At 40.6% G+C, this 13,721-nt stretch overlaps 1 protein-coding gene across 1 annotated transcript; it reads left to right on the top strand.

Moving 5' to 3' along the window:
* Window positions 1–1,964: 1,964 nt before the first annotated feature.
* On the top strand, window positions 1,965–12,929 carry BCL7B (BAF chromatin remodeling complex subunit BCL7B). Its single transcript, XM_039346229.1, has 6 exons — window positions 1,965–2,169; window positions 4,834–4,909; window positions 5,747–5,843; window positions 7,373–7,543; window positions 7,782–7,861; window positions 11,949–12,929. Exons 1-6 carry the CDS (start codon window positions 2,078–2,080, stop codon window positions 12,039–12,041), a joined length of 609 nt encoding a protein of 202 aa, XP_039202163.1. The 5' UTR covers window positions 1,965–2,077; the 3' UTR covers window positions 12,042–12,929.
* Window positions 12,930–13,721: the final 792 nt, after the last annotated feature.

Below are 13,721 nucleotides of genomic sequence, written 5' to 3'. Positions count from 1 at the left end.
CTGAATATTAATATATAGGACAAAGAATAAAAAATTATCCACGTTTTGTACTTGATCATACAGAGTTGAAATAACTTGGATAATATCATTCACTGTTAAAACATTGACAAAAGTAAACTGAGATTAAGGTTATCAGGGAAAGCATTCTAAACTAAAAAAAATCCTGACTGGCAATTTAATTTGAATAGTCCTGTGGGCGAAAAGAATAGATACAAATCATAGTATGTCAAGAATTCAAAATTATGAAATTATTCAATCTTAATTATCAAATTATTCAAAAATAATTCATTTATTGGGGAGTAGATAGGGTTAATTTCCAGGTAACTCAGAGGCTTTTATTTGTGAGTAGATCTAGACAGCACTGAGCTGACCTTCACTGATCTCAAAAAGCTACGTAGAGTTGGACTTGAGTGGTATCTTCAAGAAAAAAAAGGACAGGAGGACAGACAGAGAAATTGAAAAAAGAACCCCGCAAGAAAGCAATAAGTCATTTCCATGCTATTTCCTTTAAAAGTATAATGATGTATCCATAAAGTCACCAAGAGATAAGCTCAACTTGAAGATGTCTCTACCTCTACCTTTCAAATATGGGACTATACTGGAAAGCTAATATCACCATCACTAAGCTCAGATTTGCTTGAGTAAACTTCATTAGATTACTACATTCATCTGTAAGGAGTAGTCTTAAAACTGCTGTTGGCTTACAGTATAAGAAATATCTTCCTAGATTAGATTCCCATTCCCTCTGGCAGCTTTATAGCTAAGAATCTCTGTGGCCCATTTCGTACTATTAGGTTGAGGACCTAAACATAGCCAGGGTACAATGTGCATATTGCTTCCTTCCTCATAATGACTCTTAAGGGATAACTACAAATCCAGAACATGCCACAACAGAAATAAGATACTATGTAATGCATATTCAGACTATTGGTTCTAAAGCTGCCTTAACTGTTAACTTCTAGTTTGCAGATATTTGCTGTATCTCAAGCGTTCCCAAAACTGGAGTATTCAGATGTATTAGGCTTACAATTCCCACATTTTCATATTAGTGCGTGTAGCTACCACATATCTAGAGTGCTTTAGGTGGAAGGGGCTATGCAACAAGCTTGTCAGATTTAATAAACCTGGTGTATGGACCTCATAGTGCAGGCATGTCAAACTTGTGACATCATGCGACATCAATGGGGTGGGCGCGGCTCTGGTATGATGAAACCAGCCCATGGGCCGGCAGTTTGACACCCCTGTCATAGTGCACCAGTAATTTAAACCAACTGCCACTATGGTGGTTGGATATATACATTGTACACAATATATTTCTTTTTGGTTTAATGTTTAAGCCAAGTAACCTTCATAATTTAGGAACCTGGAACCTACTGAGTCATAGCACTGATCCACATGGCCCAACATTCTGGGTACAAGTGAGTTCACAAATACTTTAGGCTAAATGTGATGTCATTAATACAACATAAACAGCAATAGAAATATAAAAGACAGTTTTACCTTTGAAAAGCTAAACTGGATTTATCTTAACACTTGGATGGGAGACCCTCAGGATATCCCACAACTAGGCTAGATTTGAAAAATTAAAAAAGCAACAAAATCCACAAGATATCACAGTAAAAGGCTCAAAGGAAACATTCGTCTGCCATAAAACAAAGCCTTTCTCCATTTGTATCTACATTTGAAGCCAGATCTGAAGAATCCAAAATAGACCCTCTATTACAGCTTTTTCTGTTACTTTCCCTTATATAAATGGCAAGCAATTGATTTATGAAACTGTATAATTTTATTTTTCAGTAATTCTATCTAAAATAAACTAATAGCATAGCAAAGCTAGTTCTTCTGAAGTAATACAAAACTACTGTCCTATTATAAAACAAAATCCAGAAATTGCTTCGCACCTCCCCTTAGCACGGGGTAAACATAAAACCATCTTGCGCATGCGCTTAAAGAGCCCGTACTCTTCCTCAGGCGGGGCGCTGACGCGTTACGCACGGAGGTAGAGGGGCGGCACGCGCATGCGCGTGTGGGGACAGCGGCTGCTGCGGGATCTGGGGCTGCTGGGGCCACAGGCGCCATGTCGGGCCGCTCAGTGCGGGCAGAGACCCGCAGCCGCGCCAAGGATGACATCAAAAAAGTCATGGCGGCGATCGAGCGCGTTCGCAAATGGTGAGGGACAGGAGGGAGGGGTCGTGGGGGGAGGGGTCTGTTAAGGGGTCAACCAATCCCCGCCGAATGCGGGCTTGGTGACAGCTAAAGAGCCAACTGGTGGCAGGCGTTTATTTTGGTGGGTGGGACTTTTGCGAAACGGCCAATCATCTTGTAACAACTGAAATGGCCGGGTGCGGGAAGCTGTGCGATTTGTAGTGCAGGCAGTGGGACCTGTCACATAGTTTAGATTGACGTAACGCTACACCAGTCGAATCCCAGGGGAGCTAAAAAGTAGGGAGCTGGGTTGCTATAGGGATTGGCGGGCCTACCTGCAGCTGCCTGCCTCATCCAGCTGCTTAGAGGTGGGTACGGGGAAGAGGGAGATTTTGGCTTGTTTGAAGTGTGCCAAACAAGTTTTGTATGCATAAAGAGGAAGGAGAAGAGTATTTGAGTACATCTCAATTTTTAAAACTCTGTAATTGTGTGACGTTAACAATCTGCACAATAACCTTGTAAGGTAGGCCAGTAGTAACATCTCCATATTTCAGAGGTGAAAATTGAGAATATAGGGGCTTATTAGCTAGAATCAGAGCCTCCATCTTAAGAGTCAGTCTACCACAGAATATGAGATTTGGTAACAGCCGACATGGTGTGTCTTCCTGCCCTATTTTGGCAGATGGGGATGCCTGGCTAATTTGTATTAGGACATGTGTTATGATCCATATCTATGCAGAAGTCTTCTAGCCAATGGATGACTATTTTGGCCAACATATTATTTTCCTTGTTGGAGTTCAGAGTTCTGATAAGGAAAAACAAGCAACTCAGTGCAGCTGGTATGTTTTGGGGCCAGTAAACGGGAGCCATGTTCTTCCTGGGTGGCAGAAATGTGATTGCTCAGGGCCTGGTTTATGTTTCTTCTTCAGTTGCATAATATTTGGTCTAATATAGTTGCTTCTGAATCTCAGGATCTAAAGATAAACAACTGTGGATTGGCTATCAGTATACTTCTTTAAAGGGTTGGGGTTTTTTTAGTTTTGGCTGACTGATATTAAAAACAAGGGAGAATGTAAAAAAAAAAAACAACAGATTTTTTTATATATATTCCCATGGCTCAGATTATGTAAGAGAGCACTTGAAATAAACTTTGTCTGATTCACTTCATTGGCAACTAGGTGCAGACATGTTTTTAAAATGTGGGTCATACAGAAACATGATTCTACAATTGCACAGGAGTGGGATAGAGAAATTAATTTCTAACTTGGTCACTGTTCAAAAACAATGAATGGCTAAATTTGGGGGGTAGTTGGGGAGAATAAATTCAGATTCCTAAAGTATGGGATCAGATGTTTTGACTAAAAGTAGCTGAGACTGAGCAGTTCATTGGTCAGTTTAATGAATACTATGCTTTCCAGATAAGAGTTCCCAAGATAAAAGAATGCAGCATGCTATAAACAAGTGGAAATTGTAAAATATCACCAGAGTAGTAACAATAGTTTCTCTTTTAAGTCGACAGCAAAAGAAAAAGGAGCCAAGCCTGTCACAAAGAGCCTTTCTTGAAAAAGTACTTAAATTTATTCACACAACATTCTAAACCTTAAACATGTTTTAAAACTAGTACTGGCTAGGTCAGAATTAAATAAATTTCATTATGTCTTAGCATGGTGTGACATGTCATGACAGTAAGATATAACATGGTCAATATGTTTTGCTTTAGGAAATAGTTTGAAACCATTTATATGGGCTGAATTGTTTTTTATGTTGTGTAAATACAATCACTAACTGCTATTACAGAACTTTAGATATCGCTGATGACTAAGTTAAGTTCAATATCTGTTGAAACACTGAACAATGGTAGAGAAGCAGTAGTAACAGGATTGCCAAGTATCAAAGGTTAGTACTGTAGATTTTCAGTTTCTTATCAAATGGTGCTGGTATTTAAAGCTGTAAACAACTTGAGATTCTGAGAAAATAACTTCTTCAACTTATCGGTATACTTGAGAACTCCTTGTGGTGCCTCACAATAGCTAAAGTAAGTTTGGTAGCTATAGGAAACATGCAAAAAGATCAGTCTTGTGTTTATTATAAATCTTTCAGTATAGACCAGCAGATTATATTAAATGGATTCAAGATACCATTTTGTTTGCAGCTATTATTTTTTTAATGTTATGTTTTACAGCTCTAGGCCTGTGCAACCTTTGAAAGTCTTGGGTGCATCCCTAACAAGCCCTCCAAAAGCTGCCATCACAGTATAATTATTAATGTGTCAAAAGATGAACAATATTACAGTCTGAGAAGTTGTTTTATTAACCACATATAACTTAATATACATTACATTAAATTGTTTCATTTTTGACATGGCCATGGCTACTTTTGTTGTATGGCCCCTTAAACCCCACTCAAAGACTAAGTGTAGAGTTTGGATTCCAAAATGTTATTTACTCCCGAGCTAAGTAATGGTTTCATTCACAGTTCTGAACACAAGAGTGCTACAATTCCCCCCAAAAGGTGAGAAGACATGCTAGGTTGTACAATTTCACCTTGGCTTCAGTACAGCTTATGAAAAAAAGCAGAAACTCAATAAAACTGAAATAACTTCACTGTTGACCTAAGCCAATCCTGTAAATTGTAGCTGGGGAAGAAGGTGGCTTGACTGTATCTAATCTCATTCATGTTTTGATGCAGGGAGAAGAAATGGGTAACAGTGGGAGACACATCCCTGCGGATATTCAAGTGGGTGCCTGTGGCTGATAGCAAAGAGGTGAGGGATGAGAGGAACAGGGCCTGCTGGAAGGGGGCTTGAGCTATTCTCCAACATGAGGCAAGAACACCCAGCAGAATGAGCAATATGCTACCTTTTATTTTCCCTTCCTATAAACAAAAATACAGAGATAATCCTTACAGTAGTGTGACAGATGTCCGTTCATTTTCAATAGACTTCCTGCCTCTCTCAAGGATATTAAAAATGAAACATAAATAAATCCCTTTTGCTTTGGCATATATCTACTTCTACCTTACCCAACAGAGTGGGGAGGCAGGGTATGTTATGGGTCCCCTTTCTTAAGGAGGTCCATCTAGTGGGACCATGAAGAAGGACCTGGAACACCATCCCTGTGGAGATAAGATTGGTCACCAAATTGATATTGTTTCAAAAGGCCCTGAAGACATATTTTTCCCAGTGGGCCTGGGGACCCCAAGGTGATATAGAGTCTACCAAGTGGTTTGTTTGATTGTTATTGCCCGGGAGGTGGAGGTTTATTTGGTTTTGTCTTTGAGATTTTGTCTGTAAGCCACTTGGAGTCACAAAGAGTGAGTAAGGTAGCCATATGTGGTAGATTTTCTAAATAAACAACATTTTGGATGATTTTTTAATAGATTACACCAAAATTGTATTTCTCGTGCTTAATTCTTCAAAGGCATATCAAATTTCAGATAAGGAGGTCTTGCTTTCCTTGTAGAGAATTCTTTGAGTCTTCTGGTGGCCTCTGAAGTCCAATCTGCTCCAACTGCTAATTGTAGAGGGTGCATATATGTGGTAGATATATATATTTTTTTGCACACTAGCTACAAAACTCACTGTCTTCTTTCTCATTTCAAGAAAGAGAAGTCCAAATCCAGTGGTACTGCTGTCCCAGAACCAAATGGCTATCCAGCGGAAACTGCAGCCAACTCTTCCCTTCTCCTGGAATTCCAAGGTGATTAGACTCCAGCATATTGATGAAGCAGATGAGACATGGTTCTGCAAGCACTGGCAAAGCGGTCCTGTAAAAGCCTGAGACATCATTACCATATAACAGGATAAAAAGAAAGCAGCATCCCTATTTCAAATCGTGGCAAGTCATTGCTAGTCAAGGTGGCTAATACTGGGCCAGATGGACCCATCTTTCAAACTGTGTTATGATAATACAGTATTCCTGCACATAGGCAGGAAAAACAAAATGCACAGGTATAGAATATGTGACAACCTGGTTCAACAGTAGTAACTGTGTGAGAGATCTTGGTGTCCTAGTGGATCATCATTTAAGTATAAGCCAACAGTGTTTTGCAGCTGCCAAAAAAGTCAATGCCATTCTAGGCTGCATCAACAAAGAATAGTTATCAAGATCACAAGAAATGATAGTGCTGATCTATACTGCATTAGTGAAGCCACATTTGGAATATTCTGTCCAGTTCTGGTCACCATGATACAAAAAAAATGCTGAGAAAGTGCAGAAAGAGAAGAGCAACAAAGGTGATAAAGGGTCTGTAGGCTAAACTGTATGATGAAAATTAAGGGATCGAGGTATGTCTATCCTGATGAAGAGAAGGATTAGAGGCGACCTAATAGCTGTCTTGTGATACTTGAGGGGCAGTTACAGGGAGGAGGGCATCGACTTATTCTACAAAGCACCTGAGGGCAAGACTAGAAGCAATGGGTGGAAGCTTATCAAAGAGAGATCCAACCTGGAACTAAGGAGAAATTTCCTGATAGTAAGAACAACCAGTGGAACAGTTTGCCTTCCGGAGTTGGGGTACTTCGTAGTTGGAAGTCTTCAAGAAAAGACTGGACAGCCACTTGTCCAGAATGCAATAAGATCTGCCTTGGACAGGGGGTTGGACAAGAAGACAGACAGGGTCCCTTCTAGCCTCCTAATTCTATATGCTCACATACTATTGCAAATAATGTTAAAACATTTTGGACATTTGTGTAACTTAAATTAGTTATATAACCAAAGGTCCAAAATTGCTATTTTAACATAATTTCCCTCTTTCTCCCTAGTTTTGCAATTTAGTCTGGCTTTGTTTGTCATCAGTAGATGTATAGGACAACTGAATGTCTGCCTCCATCTATTGGAAATTCTGTTCATTTTGTTCACTTGTTTCTGGTATTTCAACAAACTTCAGGATTCCTTTCGTCCATGTCTAAGAAACTTGAATTTGATTTTTAACACAAAACCTCAAGATTCTCATGAAATGGGATTTTGTGTTCAATAGTCTTTCTAGTCTATTAAAGAACTGTAGTAGACCCAAAACCATCCCTTGGTCCTAGCTGTCTCTGTTTGAGTATTACCCTGACAGAGAAGGGGATTATAAGTTTTATTTAACCATGGTGTGAGGTGGTACATCTTGGGGAACAACCATTTGAAAATCTGAGTTTCATTTCAGTTATCTTGCAGATATACCTGCAGTGTTACTTTTGCTTCCAGCTCACTGAAAAGTCTTTTTTTCTGTCTGGTTTCCCCAGATGAGAACAGCAATCAGAGCTCCCTTTCAGACACCTATCAGCTAAAGGCAGACAGTAGTGCTGCTTCCAGTCCCAGTCCACAGCAAAGTGAATCCATGAGCCCCAGCCACACTTCTGACTTCCGCACTGATGATTCACAGCCACCCACGCTGGGACAGGAGCCCTTGGAAGGTGAGTCATTTGGCTAAGGAGTTGTGGCACTACAAAAACCCATTCCCATGGCCGCTGAGGGAGCACTGAGATAGGCCTGACGTATTATGTAGAATTCCTGATAAGGGGCTTCAGTAGTAATAGCATATGTACAATCCTTGCTATTTTGGACTCCTGCAGAGTATTTAATAGCCTTACCTCTCCTGTTCAATAAAAAACCTCGATGTGCCACTGACCCTTTTTTCTTGTTAACTTTCAGAACCTGCTCTCCCTCCATCAGAAGTAGCTGATGAGCCTCCAACCCTCACAAAGGAAGAGCCAGTTAAACTCAAGGCTCAGGTAAGGCCTATGGAATAGGCAACAGCTTCCTAAGGCAGATCCAAACCCATGCTCTTTAGCAGCATATAGTATTAATATTCAAACATTTCTGTCTGGACATTCAGCTACAGAATTCCTAACCAGGCCATGAATTTAATTGGAAAGTTAATAAGCTACAGTTATTTTCCACGTGTTACAATCTAAAATAAAGTCTCTGTCAAGTGTAGCTTGATTTCTAGCATCTTAATGGATACATCCATATATCTCCCTTAGTAATCTGTATTGCCCTTTTCTAAGATGTTTTCACTACTTCTCAGGATAGCCTAATCTCCCAGGTATTCCCTGGAGTTCTTCCATTCAAGTACTAAGTAGGTCCAGCCCTGTATAGCTCTCCAGGCCAATTGCAGTCATTCAGATGTTCTACTTCTGAGATGTAGCTTAATCAAGAGTGGTTGATACACCCTTCTACAGCCTGTGCTTTTCTGAATAAGCAAGGACTGGGGAGAGAGAAAGAAAAGTCCCTTCAAAATGACTTTGCAGATCTAGCAGGCAATTATTATTCTACTGGAAACCATTATGGCAGGGGTCACCAACCCCCCAAGCTACAGCCCACTACCTGGTTGGGGCCTGTTTAGAACCAGGTTATGGCAGTAGGTGAGTATGCCTGCACACACAACTCCACTTGCACGTACAGCGGGCGGGTGAGCATGGAACCATCTCCTCTCCCCCCACCCTGCCAGTGCACAAAGCTGGAAAGGTTGGAGACCGCTGCACTATGGGTTTCCTTTGATACAGCAGCAACAACAACAACAAATAAAAAACCCATTGGCAACTCATGGTGTAATTGCAAATCAATATCTAGCATCTTCATAATTCACTGGATAGGATATTTTTTTAAAAAAAATTTTGTTGAATTGAGCATTCGTTTGACTAAGAATCTGAAGGATTTGAAGGCCCTACTTTAGTTCATCTGAAATAGCTCCACAATAGCTCCTGTTTGGGAGGTCTAAAAGGAAGGAAACATAAGATTTTCAGAAGAACAAATATCCCTACATTATGACAGGTACCATGCAATGAACTACTAGACGACAAGTCACACCTTGGCCACCTATTACACTTTGTATTCTTTGGTTATTATAAACATGTAGCTTAAAAAATAGAAAGGAAGCACCATTTAGCAAAGAGACCGACAAAACCTGTGGTACAAAAACAATAATAGAGTCATACACATATTCTTGATTGTCCTATTCGAATATCAATGGAAAACACTTATTTGCTTCTATTCTCAAAAGAGATACAGGCCCTTACACAGCTTCATATCTCCTGTGCAAATTATACTCAGGTTGGCATAGGTATGATAATACATGCAGAAGCTTCAAGAAAAACATCTGAACAAGTTATGTTTTTTACAAGTGGGAACATAGCCCCATTCCTAGCAGAGTTCATAGATATGAGAAGACAAGTTTGAGGCTGCATATTCAAATATACAATGCATATCCATATCCTGAAACATAGCAATCCAGCTGCTTCCCAGATTTTCCAGCAAGGAGCAAAAAGATGGGAATTGTATGGTAAGCCAAGTCATATGCAGAGCAAATAAATGAACGGGGATTCTTAGTTCTGAGTGTGAATTACAGGTACCTCTGAAAGCTGCAGAATGCAAATCAAAAGCAGAGCAAAGATTTCACTTGCTGTCCTGGACAAAAGGCAGAGGGCTGCTTCAGAACCATCAAACACAAATTTCTGCAGAATTATGTTGATGCTTCTCCCTAACTTAAAGCAATGTTAACTATTCCTTTTTATTACAACTCTGCAATATTGTAATATTGTTGTAATACTACAACAACCACATCATTGTGCCTTTCATTTAGTTCTTCTTATTCTTCAGTATGTAGACAAACCGGGATAGACTGGGTAACTATGAAACCACATGGTATTCCTGGATTGCTGATTCTCCTCTTAGTGACAGTCAGATTTTAAAATAAGTAATGGTCATTTGAATATGGAATCTTCCAGGGGCGTGTGTTTCTCCATGTTTGTTCCCTGCATAGATAGGGGCCCTGTCACTCAACAAACTGTAAATGCTGAAGATGAAGCAAGACCAACATTGATTTACTATTTCTCAATACTATCTGCAATGGATGAGGAACTGATTCTTGGGAGTATCTGAAGCACTGCAACCAGACAATCATGGTGCAAGACAGTCCCACACCCAAAATACATGTACAGTAGTAATCTCAAATACACAAAAAACAATTTAATCAATCAGAATAGAGCTGGAAGGGACCTTGGAGGTCTGCTAGTCCAGCCCCCTGCTCAAGCAGGAGTCCCTATACCATTTCAGACAAGTGGCTATCCAGTCTCTTCTTAAAAACCTCAAGTGATGAAGTACTGACGTCTGAAGGCAGGCTGTTCCACTGGTTAATTGACCTCACTGTTAGGAAATTTTTCCTTAATTCTAGGTTGCTTCTCTCCTTGATTAGTTTCCATTCATTGTTTCTTGTCTTGCCTTCTTGGTGCTTTGAAAAATAAATTGACCCCCTTCTTGTGGTAGCCTCTCAAATATTGGAATATGCTATCATGTCACCCCTAGTCCTTTTCTCTAGACTGGCTATTCCCAAATCCTGCAACTATTCTTCATATGTTTTAGTCTCCAAGCCTTTAATCATCTTAGTTGCTATTCTTTGCACCTTTTCCAGTCTCAACTTTTTTGTAATCTGACCAAAACTGGATGCAATATGCTAGATGTGCCTTACAAAGGCTTTATAAAGCAGTATTAATACTTCACGTGATTTTGATTCTATGCCTCTGTTTATACAACCAAGGATTGTATTAGCTTTTTTGGCTGCTGCCACATATTGCTGACTCATGTTTAAATGATCGTCCACTAGGACGCCAAGGTCCCTCTAACAGTTACTGGTTTTGAGCCAGTAACTTGTACCTTTGGTTTTCCTGCCTACGTGTAAAACCTTGCTTTTCCCCACATTAAATATCATTTTGTTGGATAGGAATATCATTTTATTCGATAAGGCCCATTGTTCAAGTCTGTCAAGATTTTTTGGGATCCTGAGCTTGTCTTCTGGGGTATTGGCTATTCCTGCCAGCTTAGTGTCATCTCCAAATTTGATGAGATCCCCTTCTGTTTCCTCATCTAAGTCATTTATGAAGATACTGAAGAGCACTCGGCCTAAGACGGAACCCTGTGGTACCCCACTGCCTACTTCCCTCCATGTAGATGCAGTACCATTAAGGACTACTCATTGAGTACGGTTTGTCAGCCAGTTACAAATCCATCTGGTGGTGATGCTGTCTATCCCACATTATGTCCAAAGTTCATGTTTAGTTAGTTAGAAGAGACTATTCAAAGCACATGAATAATGTTCCTAATGTCCACATTCAGTTCAGAAAATCCAATTATCTACTTCTGGACGAATCTCATTTGGGAAAGGGATGTCACATCATTGGAAGTATTTCCCCATTTTTCATGTCAGCTTTGTAAAACTGGTTTTGTTCACCTTCTATACAGGCAGTCAGGTTACATCCCTATTGAGATAGAAGTTTTATTGTTAGGTGAAGCATTCCTTAGGTGAAACATCACTTAACCATGGCACTTCCAAGTATTCCTGGCTCTGCTCATTAGGCCAAGATTGCACCATTGCTAGGTCAAGACTCCCATGTTTCTCCTGCCCTGCAGCACTTACTTCTGCTTCAATTCACCCTGCCAACCTATCTCCTATCTCTGCCCCTTTGGCTGTCCTACCCTCCCCTACTGCCTCCAGGTGACCTTTGCCATCATCCTGTTGCTGACAAGGTGACAAAGGTTATCTGGGGGTAATGGGGCAGCAGAGACAGAGGACAGCCAAAAAGGCAGAGATGGGGAAAAGCAGGCAATGGAGTTGAAGTGTACCCTGAGATCATAAATATGGGCAGGCTGTCAAGCACCCGAATTTTGATCATACGACTGGGGGTATTGCTGAAATTTCAAGGACCTTTTAACTAGCATTCATTCAGCACCACTATAACTTTGAGCAGTCGTTGAACAAATGGTCATAACCAAGGACTATCTGTATTGACAAGCCAGCTAACCATACTTTTTTTTTTCTTTCAGGTGAATGGAGGGGAGGAAGATTCTGGTGCACCTCCACTTAAGAGATTTTGTGCAGATAAGAACTCCATATGTCATGCAGCTTCTGAGAGCTAGCCAATCTGCTTCATCCTGTGATGCAGTGGTTTTCAAAACTCCACCTGCCCTTCCCTCTCAAAATACCAATCTGTTTAAGTTGGTATTCTTTTCCACCTCCATGTTTTTCTCCTGTGCAGTGTCCTCCAAGAATCAACCTGCTCTTTCCATAACCTCTCCAGATGAAACTTTGCTCAACCTGTGTTAAGATATGTCCCTTTTGTGCAATCTCATCCCAGCCACATCCTCTTGACTTGCACGCTTAAGGAATGAGGTGGTTGCAACCTCTCTTGTATACTTTTTATTTATCCTCTTTGTGGGCTTTGGGGACTGCAGCTAAGAAGGTTCCTGTAAGAAAGAGTTCTCTGTACTTAACAGGTAGCTCATAAATTCTTTCCTGTCCTTTCTCCTCCAGACAGTGAAGAATTCTCTCTGGAAGTGAGTCAGGACCTGGTGGAAGTCTGCCTGGGATGTTGTGCAATAGTTGTGGTGTTAAGCCTTAGTGCTGGAGGGAGCCAAAACTTTTCCTTCCATGGTAGGGTAATGGTGCTGCAGCTAAGAAGGTGTTCTAGGAAGTGAAGGCTAGGCTGCATCTAGGTGGCTAAAGGGCTCTCCTTTGCAGCCTGGCAAACGTGGACCTTGGGGTGAAGAATATCTTCCCAGGTACCAAAGGGGCATTGTCTCTGAGCAGCCCTTCTCAGGGGTGGAATAGCCACCTAGCACAGCTAGCACCAATCACCCAACCCTCTCTAGTCTCTGCAGACCTGTCCTGCCCATCACAATCTGCATGTGGAACTGACTTCATGATCAGGGCCCTGCTGCCATGAAAAGTGCTGGCCACGCAGGGAAGCAAAGAGATATTTTAGCACTGAAGAGAATATTTTTAAAATTAAACTATTTGAAATAGTATATGTGTGAGGAAATGTATTTGGGGGCGGGGGAAAGATATTCACAGGAAATGGGATGACTGGCATAGAAGACCTCTTCCCATTTGCATGGGAATCATGATAGAAACTTATCTTGACAGCATCATTTTTTTATGCATTTCCCATAATGTTACTTTTATCTAAGTTCCACTCCATTCATGAAGTGTACTGGCACAAAACTAGTTGTTTTCATCTTTGTTCCTATACCATAAAAGTGATAAATGATTAGGTTTTCTCACCCATTACTTTAGATATTGGGACTATAGTGAATGCGGGAAAATGTACTGTAGTGAGAATAGGAATGGCGTTGATAAGTAAGGGGAACAATACGTTTCAGGTAGGTCTAATTTTCTGCCATCTCCCAAATAGATGTATTTCAACCTAACTTTGAAGAAAGCTTGAAGAGTTTTGTTAGGGGGATTTCATGGAAAACTTTCCACGGGCAAGAGTAGGAGAGCAGGAGAGCACAAAGTCAGTCCATAACTTTAAGAATTACCACTGCCCCATCTAAAGCTAGAAGAATGTGAGGCGAATGTAACCTACAGACCTTAATTCAACTAAGTCAAGAAAATGTCCCATTTAGATTAACTATGTGTATAAAAATACTGAATGCTACTAAGTTCGGGGGGAGGAGATATCTGCATTTGGACAGAGCTATAACAGTAAAAGGTCAGGGTCTTCAAAGAAGTTCCTCTCCAGATGAATTTGATGTTCAGATCCCAAGCCCAGCCATCATATAGCAGGCTTTGCTTTTAAAGGCAAAAGCCATAATTTA

This window comes from Crotalus tigris, unplaced genomic scaffold (assembly GCF_016545835.1).
Source record: "Crotalus tigris isolate CLP2741 ecotype Arizona unplaced genomic scaffold, ASM1654583v1 scf7180000017987.690289119674:8195010, whole genome shotgun sequence".
NCBI lineage: Eukaryota > Metazoa > Chordata > Lepidosauria > Squamata > Viperidae > Crotalus > Crotalus tigris.
The sequence above is the reverse complement of the archived record's forward strand: the minus strand, read 5'-3'. Positions and strand labels throughout refer to the sequence as shown.